Raw genomic sequence first — 24,524 nt, 5'->3', positions numbered from 1 at the left:
CGACCTGGGCGCGTTCGGCTTTGTGTGCGTGAGAGCGCAAGTAGACGATAGAGAGAGTGAAGAGTACCATCGCTAGCATCGTGTGCGAGAACGAAAAGAGGGCCACAAATAAGTAAGCTGCGCCCGTAACGATGCAGCAAAGACAGCATTTTGACAGTTTTTTCAGTGACACTAGTCGTGTTTTTGGGAATGTGTGTGTGCAGCGAGCTCTCTAGAAAGAGCAGGCAATACATATATTTCCTCAACATTAAGCTCTTCGTTTCATGGTGGCTTTTTTGCGGACGGGCGCGAATGTGTGAGTGAGCTGTTGGCTGTCAGGCACGGGAACGAGAGAGTGAAGAGCATAGGGAGAAAGAGAAGCTGTTGTATATACGCGCGGGCTGCTGTACAGGGATAGAAGAGCAGGTTCAATTCTCAGTCAACAGCAAACGCTCGTCCGCACCGCTAGTGTGAGCGCGCACGCGGTGATATGCGCGCGCGTGTGTGTTTGTGTGCATGTATGTGCGATTCGCGTTTTATGTTTTTATCTCCGCCACACCACTGGTCATCACCACTACCTTCCACCGCCATTGGTAGCCATAGAATCACTGCCAGACGAGATTATTGTGTGTGGGGCTCCATCGTCGTGAATCCGCGGTGTTGTGTGTGCGTACAGTGAGAAAAAGGCAACACAGCAAAGTGACAGCATCTCAGACACGGTGAGAAGGCGACCGAGCCAAGTTTGAAGTTTGTGCTATCCTTATTCGATTCCTCATGCGTAGCCGTTCGAATGTATTTATTTATTTCGTTAGGAGAATGAAATCAATTGCACGCAACACATTTTTTTGTTTGTGATGCTTTTTTTGGTATGAATTCCTGATTGTTGTTATTGTTGTTGCCCTTGAGGGTGGGGGGTTGAATTCGATTGAGTGCGTGTAAGCCCATCGCGTCAGGGTTATAAACGCGAATGCGCACTCCATCATCATCATCACCATCATCATCGCACATCGATTACGTTATCCTGGGAGATGGTGTGGTTGGAGATTTACCAGCTCAAAACTATTCGCCTATAAGTTTTAGTTGAAGCATGCCCTTTTCATCTCCAAGTTTATGCTGGCAAGAAGCATCAACTTTCTCGCTGAAGCTTAGTTTTTGCTCCACTTTACGCCGTACTGCTTCAGTAGTAATAAAAGCAACCAACACTTCGTGTTAGATGTGAAATGTTTTTGCCCTTTCTGGATAAATTTTCGCGATCGCTCATTAATGTCTGTGCGCTTGTGTTTGTGTGTTGATTTCGTGGCTGCGCATCATTAAAGTGTGCGTACGCGTAATCGCGGATCCATGTACTACGCATGAATAAGAGCTTATATCCGTAAATCATAGTTTTGTCACCCTGATTATTATGCTTTTTTGGTGGGGACACGATGGTAGACGGGTAGGGAAAGAGGAACCTCGTCTTGTTGACTTCTTGATAGCCGTTCGTGTCAAAGGTTTTTATTCCACTTTAATGCCTGCTGTGTATCGAGAGTTTGGTCGTAATTTTACTTTCTATTTAACTTTCTAACCAATAAAAAAACTGATTAAAACTTTGTTACCTTTTTTACAACCCTGTAATGCAAAAGTTCTACGTTGGACAAATACAATACATAGAGCTTTTATCCGAACTTTAATTTTCCAATGCCAATTCGATTGAAGAAACATGTTCAGAGCATCATGATTTGCATGCATTAGACTTTCTTTATCTCTGTGTGTGTGAGTCTGTGTGCATGTTTTTCACTTGTTCAAGGAAAATGCAACGAGCGCCAACTTTTTCCATTTAAACACAGCCCTCTCAGTGTCGGCATCCGCCAACTGACGAAGAATCAGTCGACCATCTTTGTTTTTTTTTGTCTGGCATGAGCGCACAACGCACGAATTGTGTGTAGTGTGTGTACGTTGAGGGAAAAGCACTCAACCACCGGGTGCAGCTTTTCACTTGATTCAAAATGTCAGGCTTTAGTGAGATAGAGAGAGAAGATAGAAATTTTCCTTTTGTTCAATGCAATTAGGGATTCGCGAATTTGTGCTTTTTAATATATTTTTTTAAAATAAAAAAATATATGATTTCTTGTTAATAGTAACCATATGTGTACTAATGTATTGTTTATTTTTTTTGTATTTCCAGGTAAAGCCCGTGTGGTTCCAGACGGGCAGAGGGAGCTCACCTCTAATCCCCGCTTCTTGTGGCGGGAACTGAACTAACCCCACAGCTCGGGTGACACCGTGCATGGTGTGGCGTGTGTGGGGCCGGTCTCAGAACAACGGTATGGCATCCCGCGAAAAGAAAGCCCGCTCGGTGACCGCAGATTCCCCCACACCTTCCCTTGGCAGTGCGAACAGTGGCAGCAACAGTAACATCAGTGCCCCACCTACCACGCCCAGCACCACAAACGCATCATTAGCAGCCGGTGGAAGCGATTCCGCACCGACGACTCCCACATCCACACGCAAAGGTGTGGCCGGAACGTTAAATCCCTCCAGCGCCGTCAGTAGTGGCAACCTTAGTGGTAGTGGAAGCAGCAGTGCATCCACCTCGAACACACGCCAATCCTTGAGCCGATTGAAATCCAAGCAACAGTTGCTGCAACAGAACGCGGGCGACGAAGCGACGGCAGAGGATACTGTGGCGGGTGGGGTTGTTGATTCCATCGTAACAACACCCTCCCGCACGACACGGGGTGGTGCATCGCGCGAAGATTCCGCCGGACGTGATTCACCGGCAACAACGATTGGCTCTTCGAAGGATAAAGATGATGCTGTGGTGTCGGTGAGTGCGTCCAAGGACGTAACTAAATCGCCCTCGATCGGTGCCCGTCGTGCAACTGCCACATCAAAACCAGCGGCATCTGTTGGTACAACTGTTGGTGCAACTGAGACGCGCAACACTCGTGTGGTAACTGGATTGAAGCGAACCACACTACTGAAGCGCAAGGGTAAAAAGATCATCGGGAAGCCTATGTTGGGCAGAAAGGTAGTCGCACGCCGGCAACTGGTGGCGACTGCTAAATCTACCGGTACACGCGGTGCCGCTGCTATGGTTGTCAAAAAGGAAGCCATCTCTCCGTCGAGCTCCTCAACGGCCAAAGAGAAGGAGGAAGAGCTTCCCAGTACGCCCAGCTTGCGTAACGGAAAGCCACGCAACTCGGACAGTCCGGTGGCAAAGCGCAAGTCAACGACGGCAGTGCTAAAGCATCAGGACAGCGCTAAATCTCTCGACAGTCTAACCGGTTCGATCAAGATGGAACGAAGAAGGTCCAGATCGGTGTCCAAATGTTCCGACTTAACGGAAGACAGTGAGCCAGTCGGGACAGATATTAAGCGTGAGCTTTTCGATATTGAATCAAAAAGCAAAATGTTGGACAAGATGGCTGAAGCGTTTAACGAGCGCAAAACGGGCGGTAGTGCGTCACCAGTCGTTGCCGGGTCGAAAGAGGACAAAGCATCCGGTGGAACGTTGCGACGAAGCATGCGGCAACGGAAGAGTACTGCCCGGGAAAAGGAAGACTTTCTGTCGCCTCGTGGGAAGGCGGGAAGTTCGCTAGATATCAAAATCGAACCGTCGGATTCGCTGGAATCGTTGTCTGTCGATGGTGAGGCGGATACTAATGTGACTGCCTCGGTGGCTGCACCACTGACGATTGATACGACGGCATCGGAAGTTTCGATCGGTACCGAACCGTTGCACAGTGATGGAGCGGCAAGCAGTTTGGGCGGTGGAAGCAGTAGCAGTGTGAGTGCAACCGGCGTCGGTACCGGTGGCGAGGAAGAACTGACCGTGGGCAAGGACCCTTCACTCAGTCCGGGTGAATTGGTGAGCGAAGGTGTGTCGGAGCAGAGCGTAAAGGAGTGCTATAGTGAGCCGGCCTTTCTGGAGAACAATTTGGGCATCGAGAAGGATCCGAAGTTGGGCGAAATCGTACAGGAACGCTTCCGGTGCGACAAGGTTAGTGACGATGTGGACGCAAACGGTGACGAGGCGAAGAATGCTACGGGAATGGGCAGCATCGCTAGTGATAATGGTGGTGGTGTGATGAAGATCGATAATCAGGACGTAGTGGTCGAGGAAACTGAGTCCACTAGCAAGGAACTGGAAGTTGTGGTGCCGACCAGCACGGTCAAACCGATTGTGAAGGATGAGGAAATGGAAATAGAAGAGCAAGAGAATGTAGAGGAGCAGACAGAGGTGGTGATACGTACAAACGATCAAGCAAGTGAAGATCAGGTGGAACAGGACATGGGCAATAGTGATGAATGTGTAGACGAACCAATGGAGGAGGAAAGTGTTGTGGTATCGGATGAATTAGTGCAGGGTGATAAGAACACTGAGACAGATAAAATGGACATCACGGAGGAGGAGCAGGTGGAAGAGGAAAAGGAGGAGGACGAGGTGGTAGAATGTGTTAAAGAATTGGATGATTGCAAGGAAGTAACAGAGACGGCGGAAAAGCAAGACGATGTGATGATAATTCTGGATGAAGCTACGGAAGTTGTTGAGGTTCCGGAGAAAACCATAGCGAAGCAACTTTCCGTGGAGGATAACGAGTCTGTCCGTACAGGAGATGAAGATCGCGAGATAGATGCATCTCAAGCTTCTGACGTTGCTCCCAAAGTAGTTGAAACATCCAGCACTAGCAAACCAGTGGAATGTAGCACGGAAAAAGGAAACGCCGCTTGCTCGCCCGTCTCCGCTGCAACAGGGTCCTGCAAAACGAATGGCGAAAGTAACGGAATTGCTGCACCTGCTGGTGGCCAATCTCGCGATCAATCAACTCCCAATCAACAAACGTCGCGGGCGGGACAGCAGAAGACACCGGTGGCGAACGCTTCCTCTCCCAGAACCACAACTCCCGGCAATGGCAAGGAGACGAAGTCGAAAGCGCGTACCACGAAAGAAAAAACAAAAGAGGACGAAAAGACACGGGAAGAAAAGCTACGACAGGAGAAGCTACGGGTGGAGGAGAAGGTGCGCGAGGAGAAGCAGCGCGCGGAACGGCTTGAAGCCGAGAAGAGACTGAAGGAGGAACGGCTGCAGCAAAAGATGCTTGAAAATGGTCTGGCCGAAGTGGAAGCCTCACCACAACCGGGCCCAACAACACTCAAGACTGCAACCGGCACTAAGAGTGGTGGCAGCAGTCCAGCAGCAGCAGATAAAGAAACCAAGACTGAATTGACCAATGCCGCAATAACGACGGCACTCGGGGGATTAAATCTACCCGCGATCACAATCGCCTTCACAAAGCGGGATAGCGGTAGCAGTTCCGCGGACGAGAAGGAATCAACCAACAATGTGCGGACGGTGTCCCAAAAGCCCAAATCTGAGCTGGAGATTCTCTCGATCAAAGCGGACGGATCGGCAGCAACAGCTGGTGGATCGCTGCCGGCCGTGGGACTTCTGTCCAAGGAAGAAAAACCAACGAAGGAAGGAGGTGTGGCCGATACGGCCGAGTCACGATTGCGGACCATCTCGAAAAGTGAAAATGCGGCCTCCGCTGTTTCGGTGGTAGAGCGCAAGGATAGCAACAAGTCGCCGACCGCTACGACGTCTGCTTTGAGCATAATCAAAATTGAAACCATCAACGGTTCACCGGTGACGGTCCGTTCGTCCACTACACCCTCTCCTCCTGCGCCAAATGGCAAAGATGCTGCGGAAGAACGGAAAACGGTCCTGCTGGACGAATCCGATGACGCGGCAAAACGGAAAGAATCCCACCTGAAGCACCTTGGGCTACTAACGATTCAGGCCGCATCCGAAGAAAAGCAACGGCGTGCCGAACAGAAACCATCCGCTCCGATGACCGATTCCTCACTGCAGGACAGTACGGGTGGTGCTGCGGCTGGCGGTGTATCCGCTGGTGTAACCGGTGGTGGGGAAGGATGGTTATCGTCGGGCACTAATCACCAATCCAGCACGGGTAGCGGTCGCCCCAGCGGTGGTAGTAAACCATCCCGCAGCTCACGGGACGAATACACGGTGTCGATGAAAACGGTGGTCAAAGGCAATGGTAGCGGTGGATCACGGGGTGAGAAGCGAAAGCAGCAACGAATGCCGCTCAAAATGACGTTCCAGAAGGGTAAGGGTAAGGCGGCGACGGGCGGCGGCAATGCGACACTGGGCCGTGACCCGTCCAATGGTCCCGGTACGTCCAGCAATGGGAGCGGATACGTCACCGATACGGGCAACAATGGCGATAACACGTTCTATACTGCGCACATCAACGAGGTGAGCAAAAAATTCAAACTGGAGTAAAAACACACGAGTGTGTACACGTAGTACAATTTCCCATCCTTTCTCCTTCGGTAGTGGTTTATGGACAAAATGGTTAGGATTAGCGTTAATGGGTGCCCATTTTCCTCGGCGAAAAAGTCTTACCGTGCTAGAAAACGATGTCAAGGTTTTGATGCTTGCTTTTGTGTTTGGGATCCACCGTAAGGCAATTGTTTTGTCCCAAAGAATCGATAACATCAAGAATCGTGCACCTTGACATGCTTTCTAATCCTACCCAATCGTTTTGGCTTGGTGGTGGGTGATGGTTGGCTTAAACACAGGGACACCTGTTGCGCTTATCCCGCGTTTGCTGTTCGTTACGCAAAAATTGATTTTCTTTCCGTGTTGTGCTTCTTTGATTCTTCCGCAGCTGGACCACCACTCGTCCAACTCATCCGACGGACATTCGCACCGTGAATCGGGTGCTGGTAGGAAGGCACACAGTCGTTCTCATACTACCGGTAAGTATCGACGTTACACGTTCTCAGGGGCGTGTTAACACAACTCGGACAGGTCACATCAAGCTCTTTTTGAAGGCGGGTGTGTTGGCCAGCTTAGAATGTAATGTGGCGCGTGAAACATTTGTCGTAAGGATGTTGAAAAGACAATTGATGATATTGTTAAATTGCTTAAAGTTATTTAATATTTATGTTGTATTGTTTTCTTATAAAAAATCAATTGTTCACTCATATGAAAACCTTAAATATGTTTCCTTAAATTTACGATAAATTCCCTGGATCACTTTTGCCCTCCTCCATTACAAAAAAGTAAAACAAACCCACTGCTCTTCCTACAACCTGGTTTACCTACGGCAACACAGATAAGATCCATGCATGCAATCCCCACAAGGACCACGTCTGGTCGAATGGTGGCAATGTTTGGATAGGATTTGTCATACATTGCAACTACAAACTCACACTCAATCTGCATCAACAAGTCGTGCTCGTCGTAGGTTTACTTTCGACTCTGCTCTGTTAGATAGGGCAGAGAACGGACAACCTCCTCCTGCAACCTCAGTGTCTCGTGTCTTGCTAGTTGGAATCACCACGGGACAAAAAAACACTGAAACGTACGTCCATCGGATTAGTGCTTAAGTAGTAACGATGATGGGGGCCGCACTATCCACCTTTCTAAATCATTTATGATCCTTGCCTATCATATGCTTAGTTAATGGAGGAATGAGCATTAATTGAATTTTTTCACTGTGCTTTTAATTCCGTTCCGGCACAAGTGCTGTGCAGAGAAGGGGAGAGACACATTTGTGGATGTAAGATGGGAAGATATTACGTCTAATTAGACAATGGGTAGGATTTTCTGAAGGATTTAAACATTCCACAGCACATGAAAACCCTCACAAATAGTGTTGTTTGCAATCATTGCCCAATGGAGACGCATGGTGGTTCACCTGTGGCCATAAAATAAATGATGATTATTATGGTTAATTGAGTTGCAATGTGAGATGCTTTGAAGATTTACCATTAAAATTACACTTCTCAATTGTGACAGCATAATAGCTTTGAAAATATTTGTAGAAATTCGTACAACAATCATAAATATTATAAGAACAATGAAACACTTTTTAAAAACCACTGCATTGTAAACATAGCATCTTCAACAACATTATGCTAGTCGTTAAAACTAATGTCCCCCCTCCGTTGTATGCTCGTAAACTCTTAACGCTATGGTTTTATTGAACAGCCTGAAGCATGTCAATTAATTTCACGTTTAGCGTTAGTGAAGGGTGCATGATGGGTTTTAACGTTCCAGATTGACAATTGTTTCGGCTACGGCTTTCAATTGGCTTACACCGTGAAGAAGGTCTATCTCTCATCCTCATCCTGCCGCTGCTCTGTACAACGTCGGACAGTATGGATAGCGATAATAATTAAAATTGTTGTCATAAAACGATGACTCTCGTGCCGCGGGAATGTTGTAATGTAATTAAACCGTTGTTTTTGACTGATGCTGCAAGACGGCAACCTCCTTTGCAACGAGGGAAAAAATCCTACCCCAAACGATGTACACAAACAGAAGGTTAAGAAGAAGCAAGAAAAATCCAAAGAATGAAGCTCTTTCGCAGTCGCTAACTCTCCTTGCCAAGTGTGCGTTCGAGGGTAATGAAGATTGGGGATATTGCTTTTTATTTCCAAGCGCAACAAACCAGACGGTTTCGTCGCTCGCTGATATCGAGAAGCTTTGACTGTTTGTATTATGATGAACATTGACGGTCGGGTGGGACATTTGCCAACGCTTCCACGAAGGAGGCACGATGCAAAGAAAAGTGGTCGAAAAGATGCTTCGTCCTGTGACAACAATCATTCTCCCGTTCCCTGAACCGAAACCGACGGACAATGGGGAATTTGTCGTCTGGTGTATCTCCTCCCCTTCCCGGTTGGTGGTGGTTCAAGTGTCGTTTGTTTTAGTGGGAAAATCGAAACCTAAATAATCTTTGGAAGGGGCAATGCGAAGTCGACATTGTTGATCGGATTTGTAAATCATCTCCCTTCGCCGGGGTCGAAATTACTGCGGGGATCCTTTTGCTGCTTTTGTTGGTGTGTCGAAGCTGCTGAGGCGCTTTGTTTCCTATCAAAATATTGAATTTATAGGATATTAAAAGCGCTGACCTTTTTATTCGATTTCTGATCACCAAGCCCACGCCCATCCCACCCCGTGTCCACTCCAGATTGACGTGAAGGAGAGGTATGGGTGACGTATTTAAACATTTCACTAAGAATGGTAAAATCTCGTAACAAGAAGCTACCGAGGAACGTTGCTCCACAGGACTGGAATTAATTTCTGTACCAAAGGGAGGTGAATTCTAATGAGAACGCAACGGTTTGTCATTTTGTGCTGTTGCTCAAAACGGCGGACCAGCGGACCAAAGTAAATGTTGACGAAACGAAGTGGCGGTCGCTGGTGGGTAGCTGTGGCTGTAAGTGTGAATTTATGTATATTACTGAACCGATCCTTCGGTTTGTTGATTATTCTGTAACACTGCTGACGACACCCTTGTCAACGTTTAATGTTCCAATCCTGGAACGAGGAACCCGTGCGGAAAGGGATATTTTTTTTAGAAAACATAATTAGTAGCTAAGCAGTTAAAAAAATATTTATTGTATTAATTATTCGATACGTTTTAATAGTTGGTCGTTGTTCGAAATATGGTTCATTGGTTTTGTATATTTTTCCTCAGATGGCGTGAACCTGACAGAAGCGGTCGGTGAAACTGCGTCCTCTAAGGAAGTGATTCAAAAATCGTTGGTAATCCCGGAGAAAGCGTCCTCCTTCAATGTGCACCCGGAGCGGCTCTGCTGGGATCAGTGTTCCTACTGTGGTGGCAAGTTTGGGCTGTATGACACACCTTGCCACGTTGCCGCCATAAAATCCACCGAACGACAGCAGAGAATTCTTCTCGGTAAGTTGTAACAACCTTGTGGTTCGGATCGTTTTTTTATAATCTTATGCTTCCCTCATGCTTCTCTTTCACACAGCTACCTTGCCGAAGATCACGCTTGACAGCTGCCTGTGTGATGCTTGCTACCGGCATGTCGATCGTAAAGCGAACTGCCCGCCGCAGAAGAAGAAATCGACCACCGTATCACAGACGAGCAGCACGTCGACCGGTGCGTCCACCAACACCACCACCACACAGTCCACCGTATCCCCGTTAGTACTTAAAGTTACGACCAACAAGGACGGTTCGACGAGCATTGCGACCGAGCAGCCGGCAACACTGGACGATGGGACGACGGCGGGTGGAAAGGAGCGCGAAACCTGTGCCGTGCGTCAGTGTACGGCACACGGCATGCAGTCGTTACGCCGCAAGTGGATGGTGAAGATGAAGCGCAAAATTAGCAAACAGTTGGACATCAATTTTGAGCTGGCGGCAAAGGCGACCGCAGAATACATCTACATCTGTAACAAGCACTACGAGCAGATTAGCCACCTGATGATTTGCGCCTTGTGTACGAAACCGCTCCAGCGAAACCATGTGTACCATTTGTTCAATGTGAGTATCAGCGAAATGGAAGCCGTTCCCGTGTTTGTTGAGCGAGGTTGTGGTGTCCCTTTTTTGGGAAGCCGGATGGTTTCCTATGAACAGCGGAAATGAATGACTATAAATTTGGGCCTAACCTGACATTCGCAAAGTTGTTCCGTTGGGGGGGAAATTTCGGGGGAAATCGTAGACACTCGTTTATAGACACATTTCAACGTCGGTGTGTTGTCCCCTGTAGTGAAGTTGTCAGATTTTAGCTCTGTGAAGAATTTGTGGCTTACAGAAAGCGGTAAGCACATAAAGGGATGGAAAGAACACACCGCCATCGTAACCATTAATATTGATTGTAACCCAAGCGCACATGCAATGAGTAGAACCTATGAGTCTAGCCTAACATCTTTAGACCCCACTCCGACAATATTCTTTGCGGCGAATTGTTAAATCTTACCCACTGTTCTTTCTTTTCATCCGGCAGAATGTTGTACAATTGGAACGCTTGATCCAGGAGCAGGGCATTTCCATAAGGCTGAGCAGTTCGGAGCTGGTCGTGTGTAAATTATGTAAATATTATGCTAATTTATTGATTAAGCCCCCGGATGCAACAAAGGCCAAATTCATTAAGGACTACAATCGAAGGTAAGTGTGAGAAGCGACGATGTGTGTGTGCGAACAAGGGGAAAATGGTACGGGCCGGTCATTAGCTTGTCGTTTCCGTCCGGGGAAACGTGTTTTGTCGGTATGTGAGATAACTTGACACTTTTCAAACGACTAGGTAACAGGAGCAACTGGGACGTATGGGATGGGTGGTTTGCTTTTGTTTTATGCCCGTACGGCAATTGGGTACGGAAACGAATGCATCTTAGTAGGTGTTTGCTTATTGTTATTCAGTTGTTCCGGACGACAAATGAACGACCGGGCGTCTCCATTGTGTGAAGCTGCCTCTTCGTTGATAGTTCTTGCGAAGCGTTCTAACCAGTTTTCTGTAACTCATTTGTTTTTCTTTCTTGGGGCATTGTCTTTAAAGATTGTACAACTATCGACAGCGGACGGTGGAAGAGCAGAATGTTGAAGTACGAAGTCTTGAGCAGACAGTCGTTCCAGCACCGCGACAACGCCCAGCTGCTCCGATGACGACGGACATAGTAATATCTGACGGTGATGAAGAGGATGAAGAGATGGAAGAGGAAGAGGTGGAAGAGTGTCCCGCACCAGCACAGCAGCAACATCATCCAGAGGCACGGTACCAAACGTATGGCAATCTGTTTTCGATCGGTGACAGTTCCGTTTCGCTAAGGCGCCGCATAAGCAACCGCAAATCGCCCGACGTAACCATCGTGGAGAACAATGTTGCCACGCAGATGGGTGAACTGGATGAGATCAGTATCCTACCGGCGTCAAAATCATTGGCCGCCATGAACCAGCAGCAGCAGCACCAGCAGTCGCAGGACGATAACATCGATATGACGAAGGTGCTTAAATCGAATCCAAACATTTCGATGCGCGAACTGTTCCCGGGCGAAGAGGAACTGGGCGTACACGTGAACATTCCATTCAGTTCATCGTCCGTGCGTACACCGGAGGGTTGGACGAAGGTAACTTCCACCATACAGTACGATGACAGTACGCGCGCGCTGTGGGATGAGCTGCAAAAACCGTACGGCAATCAGTCGAGCTTTTTGCGGCATCTGATCCTGCTGGAAAAGTATTTCCGCAACGGCGATCTGGTACTGTCGCCGCAAGCGAAAAACAATGCAACCACCTACTCGGAAGCGGTTCAGAATCGATTGCGCTCATACGATAATATACCGTCGTCCGTTCCGACGTCACCACCAGCGTTGGCCGCCTTGGCAACGGTCACGCCGAGTGTAGCCGCGGATAAGACGAGCAATATTTTCCAGCAGTTTAGCAGCGCCACCATTACGATTGTCCCGGCAAGCAAGGTTCGCAATAAGACGGGTAGTACTACCTCTGCTCTCTCGAGCAGCTCGAATACTGGCAACGGTCCGGACGTTACCCCCGTATCACCACCGGCTCCCGTTAGTTTGCTTAAATCGAACAATCTACATCTAGCGAACAGCAGCGGTGAACAGGGAATGAAAAACAGTCTCAAGCGGAAGCTGTCGAACGAAGGAAGAAGATGTTCGTTCAGTGCTAGTGCGACTTCCACACCACTCAGCAACAGTGGTTCGAATGCGTCGAAGGTGGTAAAACTGGACGAAGTGCCGAAGGCAGCTTTATCATCTCCGCCAGAGCTTATCAGCATCAACTGTAAGCCGAGCGTAACCATCACCAGCATTCCACCGGGGCAGCAACCGGCACCATCCGCACCATCACCAGCAGCAACCACTCAGAGGCAGCTGTCATTGCTGAATCAATCGCAGCAGTCCTTGCTGCAGTCGGTTCCTATTCTTATGGCGAAGAAATCTCCTCCAGCTGCTGCTGTTGCTGTTCCTAGTACCAGCACCACGATGGCAGTACCACCGGCCGCATCATCCAATGCCACTGGTAATGCGACACGAGAAATCATCCAAATGCCGGAACAACTGACAGAAGCGGAACGCCGTGAATCGTCCACGCGTCCGTGGCGACCGACCCTGCTACCGATTTCGCCTGGTGTGTCGGAAAGCTTAAAAAGCGGTCCACTCTACCAAACGGCGGACGGTCGTTTGCTACCGAAGTTGGTGCAAGTCATGTCGGGCGGCAAACCATATCACATCTCAATCGAAGATTATAATCGTATGTGCATACTGCGACGGGAAAAGTTACTCCAGCAGCAACATAACATGATACAGACGGCCAACAAACGCCAGTCGCAACTGCCCCAGCCGAAGCCGCAAGTCAGCACCATACCTCCACCAGCGCTACGATTAACGAACACTTCGGTGGAAAATTCTCTAATCAACAACACTGTGGCCACCACTTCCGGGGCCACCGGTGGCAACAGTACTGCTGCCAAGGTGGTACAATTCCCCAACCAGCTCCTGGAGCAAAACTCGCTCATACCGATCTACGGCGGTGGAGCAACTGGCAAGATTGGGCCGGGTAATGGAAATGTACAGAAGACGAACAACAGCAGCCTCACGGTAACCATGACGCCAACTGTCAACAATAATAGCCTTGCCAAGGGTACGACGGTGATCCCACCGGCGATGAAGTCACTCTCCCTGCCCAACAGCACCACGGTATACCCGATGATGATGTCCGCCAACACAATCTCCCTGCCTCCCCTATTTACGACCTCTGCATCGTCCACGCTGTACACCGGCGTTGGTGGCGGTGTGACGACTCAAAGCTCCACGTCATCCATCAACAACCGACCTGCATCTGCGACGACATCGCTTGTGCTTGCGCAACCCTCCTCACACCTTAGCATGAGCAGCGTGACAACGATGAACCCGTTGGATCAGCTGCTCAAGGGTGGCAATCTGGTGACGCAGGCGCAACTGCAGGAATATGTCGCTGCCGCAACGGCAGCAAATGGTGGCGGGTTGGGTGCGTCCTCACAGATGGACAATTCACCGGACAAATTACTCTCAAAGATACCAAAATCGCTCACTGTGATACCGCAGCAGAAACAAAGCAGAACAATGTCACGCGTTTCCTCGCATGAGGAACAAAACAGTGCCTAATATGAATCAAATTACTGACGGGATTGTGGGTAACGGTAAGCGCAACAGGGACGAAAAGCAAAGGAACAAAACGCAACCAATTGGAAACAAAACGAATGCTTAGTCAGGAGTGCGTGAAGCCCAGGGAAGTAGAATCAGATTAAATTTATAAATTTAACAAACATTAAGCATATTTAGCACGTTTAAAGTCAGGAAAGGGGAGAACACTCAACGAACACGACGCCTAACGTAAACCGGATGGTAGTACAGGAAATACTAGCGACCTCTAGAGCAACTATTACCTTGCACAGCTGCCTAAACTGCCACGAACTGAGGCAGTGACCATCATATATACGCAAACATTATCCCGATTGATTCCGAGCGATATCAACCGTCTGCGAAGCAATTATAGAATACTTGAGCTAAACTGAAGAGTGCGCACGTGTAGCATTTTTAGGTAGAGAAGCATATACCGCATAAAGAAGCGCGATCTATCAGGAGAATTTGTTTGGGAGATTAACATATTTGCATTAAGCGCGCGTATGGATGTACTGTGCACACCACCGCTATATGAATGAGTTTTTTTTTCATACTCCTCTAGTCATTAATGCCTTTCTTCATACAGTCCTGTTTCACTTTTTATTTCGATATCCGCTAAAAGATATCTTTCTATTACCCTCTGGGTTACCATAATTGTGTGTGCGTGACCCCCTGGTTCCTTTTCTCCAATACAATAACAATATCACTGTAAGGGAGAGTGCAAACGGCGCAGCCTTTCACAGTAAATACGCTAGCAAACATATCGGAAACCCCCAAACATTATCCTTAACGTCGTCCGGTGAAGTATTTAGGCGAGGTCTCACACTGGGAGAAAGGGAGCTGGTAATGTCGTGTAGGGTGTTGGCACTTTAACTTACACTTTCTCTTTCACTGTCTGGCAATTTCTTTATCAGAAAGCAATTTGTGTCGCCATTAAACATTTTGAGAACACGCCGGATTTTATACATTATGTTGATGGTTAAGATCTGTAAGCGGATTCCTAACGGATCTAGCGGTAGTGTATGCATCGCGGATTTGTTAACGTTCTACGATCAAGTATTTTCAAAAGGACTCAAATATTGTGTGATCTTATGGGGTACTAGAATACTAGAATGGGAATTCGTATAGACAGACCTATCCCTGTGTTAGCTGCTTGGTAAGCTATAATGTTTGTTATTTAACGGGAAGCTTAACTTTTGCCGCATGGACCGGGATACTAAACTTACTTCTTGCCAACCTTTTTTCAAGGAAAGTTATGTTCAGTTAATATGATGTGCTTCCTGTATCAAAACACTACGTTGTAATGGCTTTGCAATCCAAATTGATGTATGTTTACGGACCTCGGATATCGACAGGACAACTCCCTAGCAATAACATTCCAATAGCCACATACACACACAGCAGCAGCACCATCGGCAAACCCAATCCATCGTCTTGTTTGTGAGGATAACAGATTCCTCCCTATCTTACCTCCCCGTGTGAATCAAGCTTAATACCGTTGAAAAGGACATTTAACAGAGATTTGTGTATAATGCGCTGCGTGCAAATCATTTGGTACATTTATATTTATTACCGTTTAGTACTATGGGAGAAGAATTATGTGTACACATGTATTAAGGTTACGAACACACACACACACACTGAAGACGTTATGCGTTAAGCAAATTATGTTACTCATTCGAATTGGGCAAACACGCGCACGCCCGTAACATATGAACTCCAGGAGTGAGGATTAATTTTTCGTATTATTACCACCGTAAACACATATAATTAACGGAATTGAGTTGATGAAACAGCTGTAGAATTTATTAAACATTTGTAAATGCATCGCGCACCGTCTCGGTTTAACTGCGTACTAGGGAAAATGGTAGTTCCGCTTGATTCCACGTAACAGTTATCGGTAGCGCAAAAATGTTAAGCAAAGTTTTGTACTAGCGTAAGTGGATCGGAACTAGTAAAGCATATATATGAACTCTATGGACGCTTGTTTTGTCGGTTCATTTTCAAACGCATAGGCGAAACAATCATAATACAGCAATGTCGCGCGTCGGTGGTCATACATTTGTATTATAGTTCAACCGTATATTATCGTGGTTTAGTTCGTACACGACGATGATCGTTTGCGTACGCGAATAGCAGTAGCAGTGGTAGTACGGGAAATGAGAATGAAAATGAATAAAGCATGCCCTTCCCCCAACGGCATCCGGAACGGTTGTAGTATCATCCTCATGAAGGTGTATCGCATATGTTCGAAAAGTCTTCGAGTGTTTTTTTTGTTTTGCTTTTAAGTACGGTAATTGCTTGTTGCTTCTCACACAATAGTAGCCGAGTTAAGTTCTTACTTCAGTGTACGATCTCTCTTCCCTAAAGCATACACCATCGCGTCGGCATAACTATTGAGAGCAGAATTGTGGGGTGTGTGTTTGTATGTATTTGATATCGTTTCATACTGTGTTAGTTATTTGAATAAGTCCAAAACAAAAATGAACCTAGTATATACACATTTGATTACATACTCACTTATCAGCTAGTGGCTTGATCGCCGTGGCACACATGCCAATTAACGATTCCCCAATGACTGTGTGTGTTTTTGGTGATGTGGAACTAATGACATATTATACGGCGCGGTTCGTGAACATTAACGCAGGCCACTCGGGCTGGCAAAACTTACAGATTCTTAATCGTTAGGCCAGCTTGCGATAATGATATACGCGCAATGGGCAAATCATCCTGTCGAAGCCACTTAGAAGCGCGCATCATCCCATAAGCCGAGGGGGTGCGCGATCAGATGAAAATGAGACAAAAACGATGCATATTTTGTACGAAAAGTTCTATAAATGCATATATACATATACATATATCTTTACCATATACACAAGGCAGAGCTAAAGTAGAGTAGGAGTGCAAAACAAAATCGCATACTTAGGAAGTATATTATTGCAAGACAAACCGTGGGTGAAATGTTTAATCCTAATGTGCATTCGCCACTACAGAATGGTGGCACGCGCGAGTAAAAGGCATGAGTAGAATAAATAATTAACACCCAAGTCAGGGGGCGCATCTCTAGCACTATATTTGAAGCAAAATAAAGTTAGCAGTAAGACAAAAGTACAAAAAAATCATCCAAGTGTACCATGTTATTTTTTTGTTGTTGTTATTACATCATCACTTTTGGGGTTTTTATTCGCAAAAAGTTTCGTCCGATTAGTTCTCTATATTATGCTTCTACCGCCGATAGCTTTCCTTCGTCCGCCATGCTTTCACCCAAAGTCATTTTATTGCGGGCGATTTATTTGAATGAACTCTCAACACTTGCCCAAAAGGTTTTATCATCAGCAGCAGCGTGCGGAAGTCATGAAGGCGCCACTTGGTTTTTGGAAAGTTTTAAGCGGTATTCGCCGGTGTCATTTTGGTAACAGCTGCACGCTCGGAGCTACACGACGGAGGTTTGAGGTGCTGGACGATCTGGGTCGGGTGGGTTTCAAGATGGTGGTCGGAATGGGAAATGTGTTCCCACAAAAGCATCTTCGTGAAAGATGAGATCGTCCAATAATCGTTAGTAGAGAGTTTTATAGTCGATTAAGACATTTTAAAGGCAAGCCTTTCGACAATAGTGAGAATTGTGTGGGGTTACTACCGTGATACCTTTCGTGGTGTCGTTTTTCGAGTGGATTTTACATCAGCTTGATAGAGCATAAGTGCACTTAACTTATTACTCTTACAGTGGTCGTCATATATTCCACTTCCACATTCATATAAATGTGCGGAGTTTAACCGGAGTCGACTTTCCCGAATGTCCCTTTGTTGTTTAAAAATGTGGATTTTATCCATCAGTAGCGCAAAGGCAAACTGGAAGGCTGGTAACATCATTCAAATGGCACCGGACGATATATCTCTTTCCAGAATATCTTTGAAGGTGTTTTTTTGGAAGGAGGCCCAGGGCGGAATTATAGTTGGGGCCTTTAATTTTAAAAACGATGAAAGAGCGGGGGGGGGGGGGGGGGGGCATTGAGGCCCTTGAAATGATCTGCAACCACATTTGTAAAATTTTCCTATGATAGTCCCGGTGCAAGAGTCGGTTCCTGTCGCGCGTCGATCGATCGATCCGCAAAACATCTTTCGTACGGATTGTCCTTGGACCATCATTGCGGGCGGATCCTTCATCTCGCTCAAACTTTCCGCCGGCTGATACAAAATTCCATACAAACCATACATACTTTGTTGTAAAGGCAAGAGTGTAATTAAAAAACGAACAAACAAACAAATGAAACACAACTGAAAATGCTAACTGCAATGCAAATTAATTATTGTCTTTCGACTATAAAATTCGCGATTTTCGTTTCGCAACAAGCACCATACGAAAGTATTTTTATTGATAAAACAATATGTAGTATAATGGGGGTGTATTATTTAATAAACGAGGCTATTTTTGAACATTCTGTTCCATGAACTCCATCCTCACCATGTCGATCGTTCCATGCACATTATTTTCGTGCCTTGCGCATGCGTTTAAATCTTCACCAGTCGATGAAAAAAATGCGTATCCGAAATTCCATAAAAACTTGCTGTCGTCGTCGGCTGATACGAAATTCCATACAAAACCGGCTGTTTTCAGATTTCCTACACCAAGAGAGCATCCAAAACAGGAGGTAACATGTATGTCCCTGCAGCGTGCATATAGCTGAACCGCTCACGCATGTTAACATTGCCCGTGATAGAAGAGTTTCTCTCACGTTGGCTATTATTACAGGGTTTTTGGGGACTATTTTTGACATGTTCAGCGTGATGTTGTTTGGCTCGTTTTGGTATCTCATATAATTGTTTCAAATATCTCATATAATATAATATAATATAATCATTGGCAAGTTATCGTTGCCAGCAACAACATTTGACGGTCATTCGATAGCGCTACCGAATTTGTCAACGCATATAGCTTTTCCCGAACAAAGCAACACCGAGCTGGACTCGTCAATACATACGACGCGAACCCTGCATCGCACACCATCGCTCTCTTCAAGGTAAAGAATCCCCTCTCTCATTCGCATACCTCTCTTATCACGCGGGAGGCTTATCACACGGTGCTCGCATTTAGCATCGGCAGCCGATCTCGCTCTCACGATTCGAGCGATACGATCGCCGTGTGTGGCTATGTGTAGCGTGTGTGATCTGTATCCACATTTTACTCAGGCGAGGGGAACTGTTTGCTCTTCGGTATGATCGCCTTGTGTGGTTTTGTGTTGCGTGTGTATGCACAACTGAGATAATCAGCTGCGTACCGTCGGCTGATATGAAATTCCATGCAAAACCGGCTGTTTTCAGATTTCCGATACCAAGAGAGCATCCAAAACCGGAGCTGACATCAATTCCCCTCCAGAATGCATATTACTGATCCGCTCTCACGTTATCGTTGCGCGTGGTAAAAGAGTTTCTCTCACGTTGACTATTATTACAGGGTTTTTGGGGACTATATTGACATGTTCAGCGTGATGTTGTTTGGCTCGTTTTGGAATCTCATATAATCATCTAAAAAAAGCCAGAAATGGTAGGCTTCAATATCCTGAGAAGGTCATGCCTATAAAGAAGAAGGAGTTTGAGTACAATGCATACTTCTCTTGCGTAGCTGTGTAACCGGGCCGATATAGCTAGTCAAATAGAAACAAATGTTTTATATAACCAAGGATATATAAAATCCAAGGATATTTTCGATCAAATCTTTTCCTTTTTAATTAGATTTTGTGCTATAAATTAACTCTGCTGCTAAATTTCCAAAAATCGCACAATCAGCACAAATTGTTTGGGCGGTTTCCAAGCAAAATTGCTGTACTAGGTGCTACCTCTTCCGTGGATGCACTCCTGGTATCGGCAGTCTGAAAATAGCTGGTTTGTATGGAATTTCGTACCAGCCGACGGGAAGTTGGAGCGAGATGAAGGATGCTTTTCGTTTCATTCTTCTTCCTTACACTAGCGATCGTTCTCACGGGTTTGATAGCATGCAATGTAATAGTGATGGTCAGCGGCGGATCAAACGGTAGGCGGAGTAGGCGGTCGCCTAGGGCCTCGCCGTGTTGGGGGCCCCAAACAATTTGTGCGGATTGTGCGATTTTTGGAAATTTAGCAGCAGAGTTAATTTATAGCACAAAATCTAATTAAAAAGGAAAAGATTTGATCGAAAATATCCTTGGATTTTATATATCCTTGGTTATATAAAACATTTGTTTCTATTTGACTAGCTATATCGGCCCGGTTACACGGCTACGCAAGAGAAGTATGCATTGTACTCAAACTCCTTCTTCTTTATAGGCATGACCTTCTCAGGATATTGAAGCCTACCATTTCTGGCTTTTTTTAGATGATTATATGAGATTCCAAAACGAGCCAAACAACATCACGCTGAACATGTCAATATAGTCCCCAAAAACCCTGTAATAATAGTCAACGTGAGAGAAACTCTTTTACCACGCGCAACGATAACGTGAGAGCGGATCAGTAATATGCATTCTGGAGGGGAATTGATGTCAGCTCCTGTTTTGGATGCTCTCTTGGTATCGGAAATCTGAAAACAGCCGGTTTTGCATGGAATTTCATATCAGCCGACGGTACGCAGCTGATTATCTCAGTTGTGCATACACACGCAACACAAAACCACACAAGGCGATCATACCGAAGAGCAAACAGTTCCCCTCGCCTGAGTAAAATGTGGATACAGATCACACACGCTACACATAGCCACACACGGCGATCGTATCGCTCGAATGGTGAGAGCGAGATCGGCTGCCGATGCTAAATGCGAGCACCGTGTGATAAGCCTCCCGCGTGATAAGAGAGGTATGCGAATGAGAGAGGGGATTCTTTACCTTGAAGAGAGCGATGGTGTGCGATGCTGGGTTCGCGTCGTATGTATTGACGAGTCCAGCTCGGTGTTGCTTTGTTCGGGAAAAGCTATATGCGTTGACAAATTCGGTAGCGCTATCGAATGACCGTCAAATGTTGTTGCTGGCAACGATAACTTGCCAATGATTATATTATATTATATTATATGAGATATTTGAAACAATTATATGAGATACCAAAACGAGCCAAACAACATCACGCTGAACATGTCAAAAATAGTCCTCAAAAACCCTGTAATAATAGCCAACGTGAGAGAAACTCTTCTATCACGGGCAATGTTAACATGCGTGAGCGGTTCAGCTATATGCACGCTGCAGGGACATACATGTTACCTCCTGTTTTGGATGCTTTCTTGGTGTAGGAAATCTGAAAACAGCCGGTTTTGTATGGAATTTCGTATCAGCCGACGACGACGGCAAGTTTTTATGGAATTTCGGGTACGCATTTTTTTCATCGACTGGTGAAGATTTAAACGCATGCGCAAGGCACGAAAATAATGTGCATGGAACGATCGACATGGTGAGGATGGAGTTCATGGAACAGAATGTTCAAAAATAGCCTCGTTTATTAAATAATACACTCCCATTATACTTACGTATTGTTTTATCAATAAAAATACTTTCGGATGGTGCTTGTTGCGAAACGAAAATCGCGAATTTTATAGTCGAAAGACAATAATTAATTTGCATTGCAGTTAGCATTTTCAGTTGTGTTTCATTTGTTTGTTTGTTCGTTTTTTAATTACACTCTTGCCTTTACAACAAAGTATGTATGGTTTGTATGGAATTTTGTATCAGCCGACGGAAAGTTTGAGCGAGATGAAGGATTCGCCCGCAATGATGGTCCAAGGACAATCCGTACGAAAGATGTTTTGCGGATCGATCGATCGACGCGCGACAGGACCCCCCCCTCCTTCATCGTTTTTAAAATTACAGGCCCCAACTATAATTCCGCCCTGGGCCTCCAAGGGGATTGATCCTCCACTGGTGATGGGCATATTTATTCCACGCTGCAGGTGAAGCAACAAAAAGTCTAGAAAAGTAATTAAATTATAAATAAATACTTTACATAAATTTAAAATTATAATTGTAAAAGAATGTCTGCAATTGTTTTTTTGAATATTTCCATCTACGAGCAACAAAGTACCCTACAAGATAAGCTCCGTCCAACATTCCTCAACACCTTCATTAAATTCCATTTTCACTCTTCTAACTCAGAGGCAAACCATACGTCCATAATGGTTATTTCTCCAAGCAATATGTTACTGCAAGTAAATTTGAATTCAATTTTTATATTTACATTTTATTTTCTCTTTAATTACGAATGATCCCCGAATGATTAATTACGAATTTACGAATGATTGCTTGTTTCGAATGTTATTCCTTGTTTCTTTTTTATATTATAATATGTGTGATATAAAAAATGTATATAATTTTGCATTCTATATTCATTTTACATTCCGATTTACAAAGATTTGCAAGAATATAAACAGATAGAAAGCATTGTTTAACTATGAAAACCGTTAATTGTATACATCAAAACGTATGGAATACCCGGGTATGCCGGTTGCCAACTTACGTGTGTAAATTTGGTTGACAACTCTACGGTTAAGTCACCGCAACAAACACTGATTAAAACACACAATTGAAAGATAATACTCTATTAGCTGCATTTTATTCGAAATACTGCACAGTCGTGTGCAACCTTAAAGAAATTCGTCTAATTCGTTTTCGTCTAGTTAACCAAATTTGTTTCTAAGTTATCGATTTCGTTAGCTAGTAAAATTGTTTCATTTTATTCTGATCATGTGTGTTATTCTGATCATGTGTTACTATTTTCTTCGGTGCTAGAACGGCAGATTCCACGATGGTCGGTTTCTGGTTTAGTGACATTGCAACCGTGACCGGTTTCTGGTCCTTTTCTGGGGTTTCTTTGACTAAATTTACCTGTAGCTGGATAATCAGTCCTGGCGTGTACCGTTCCAATCGTATAAATATTGATGCCGTTACCACATATACGTGGTCCAAACTGGCCACAATAAGCACATCGATGAATTCGAGATAAACGCTTCAAAAAGAGGCTCCTGCAGTTGTATAGCCGTGTCTACCTAGCGATAGTATTGATTGGAGGATTGACCCCACAGAGAGGAAGATGTGGACGATGGAAATTGCTGCTGTTGTTGTGGCGAAGACGTTTGATGTCCGTAAGGTGAGTATCCAGTACGAGACAGATGCTGTTGGGCAGCGGATTGCTGTGGGGCACCGATTGGCATGTGCAGATGTTGGTTGCTGGTGGAATGACTGGACGTGTAAGAAACGGAGCTTCCATAACTGTAATAACTTTCGCCCAATTCTGCCTGTCGCATCATGCCGGCCCTTGGTGAATTAAGCTGTTCGCTGGAATTTTTGCGCTGTGCCACTACACCACTTGCATTCATTTTTTCCAACAACATTTTACTCATGAGTGGCAGTTCCAACGGTTGTACCGGGACGGTTAGGTGTGCAGATGGTATAGCGAGCAGTGGTATGGATGTCTGAACAGGCGGTATTGGGGGTGGTAGAACAGAATTCGTCACGTGCCGATGATTAATGTGTGCCTGTAGGTCCCGCTGGGACAGGTAGGTGCGCCGACAGCCCGTGTTGCCGTACCGTGTGCCACCGTGCGTACACATGAAAACAGTTCCAAGACGAGTCTGTTCTACCCGGAGCACCTTTTCTTTGCAGCGTGGACACGCCTTCAAAGTGTCCGAACGAGCACACTGGAGACAGAACACATGCTTGCATGGTATCATGCGACCGTAGATCAGGATCGGATTGTCACACTGATCGCAACAGTAGATCATCGGGTTGAGCACTTTCTCGCCGATCAAGTTGACCTTGTGGTTCCAGTCAAGCCGTAACATCGGTTCCGGCGGACCGCGACTAATAGTGGTGAAGGTGGGTGCTTCCAGTTGCGAAATGTCCGCCTCCATATCGATAATGAGAGGGGCGCCTGTTGGTGCCGGAAGGATGCCCGTAGCCGGCAACGGTTCTGGATCCAGCTCGGCAGTTACCGCGGGAACCGGCGGTTGTGCTACAACCGGTGCCGATTCTTTCAATGGTTCCTGTTCGACACTGCGTCGTTTGCCGGAAGTTGATGATGGTGTGGTAGCTGAATGCTGCTTTTCAGACAGCACATTGTTTTCCTTTTCCGGTTCGGGTGATGCGACCTCTTCCTCCTCATCGGAAGATATAACGCGGGTCGCTTTCTTTCCCCGGCCACGACCTCGGCCGCGACCACGTCCACGGGTACCTCTAGCGCGCCCGCGACCCCGACCCGACCGCTTTGTGCCACCATCATCTGAGTCCATGGTGCCGTGCTGCAACTTACGAACGAACAGCTGCAGCTCCTGTAATTGTTCAATCACATTATTTTTAACGGTTTTAAATTGTATTCACTTCAACATTACTTTTATTCTAAAAAAAATTTAGCTTTATATCGTTCATAAAAGCGTAAAACATATCGCCGCCACCACTGTTTACATGTTTACAACACCAGAATAAATAATAGATGGCGGCGGAACTGTCAACGCAAAGGCATGAGGCGATGGTCTACATTAGTACGCCTATTTAATACCAACAAAAGGATGGAAATAAAAACAAATACGCAAATTAGCTTTAATGCAATAAAGCACCTTTATTCTAAGATATAGTGAAGAAAAAATCAA

General features: G+C 45.8%; 2 protein-coding genes across 2 annotated transcripts; one reads left to right on the top strand and one right to left on the bottom strand.

The window, feature by feature from the left end:
* The first annotated feature begins 2,217 nt into the window (after window positions 1-2,217).
* Window positions 2,218-17,025, top strand: LOC128308410 (mucin-12). Its single transcript, XM_053045490.1, has 6 exons — window positions 2,218-6,238; window positions 6,654-6,744; window positions 9,477-9,698; window positions 9,775-10,292; window positions 10,756-10,916; window positions 11,305-17,025. Exons 1-6 carry the CDS (start codon window positions 2,246-2,248, stop codon window positions 13,907-13,909), a joined length of 7,590 nt encoding a protein of 2,529 aa, XP_052901450.1. The 5' UTR covers window positions 2,218-2,245; the 3' UTR covers window positions 13,910-17,025.
* A 5,461-nt stretch (window positions 17,026-22,486) lies between these two features.
* LOC128310697 (E3 ubiquitin-protein ligase Hakai-like) lies at window positions 22,487-24,348 on the bottom strand. Its single transcript, XM_053047399.1, has 2 exons — window positions 24,267-24,348; window positions 22,487-24,206 (listed from the first exon to the last, which is right to left on the bottom strand). Exon 2 carries the CDS (start codon window positions 24,165-24,167, stop codon window positions 22,926-22,928), a length of 1,242 nt encoding a protein of 413 aa, XP_052903359.1. The 5' UTR covers window positions 24,168-24,206; window positions 24,267-24,348; the 3' UTR covers window positions 22,487-22,925.
* Between the last annotated feature and the right edge of the window lie 176 nt (window positions 24,349-24,524).

This window comes from Anopheles moucheti, chromosome 2, assembly GCF_943734755.1.
Source record: "Anopheles moucheti chromosome 2, idAnoMoucSN_F20_07, whole genome shotgun sequence".
Taxonomy (NCBI): domain Eukaryota; kingdom Metazoa; phylum Arthropoda; class Insecta; order Diptera; family Culicidae; genus Anopheles; species Anopheles moucheti.
The sequence above is the reverse complement of the archived record's forward strand: the minus strand, read 5'-3'. Positions and strand labels throughout refer to the sequence as shown.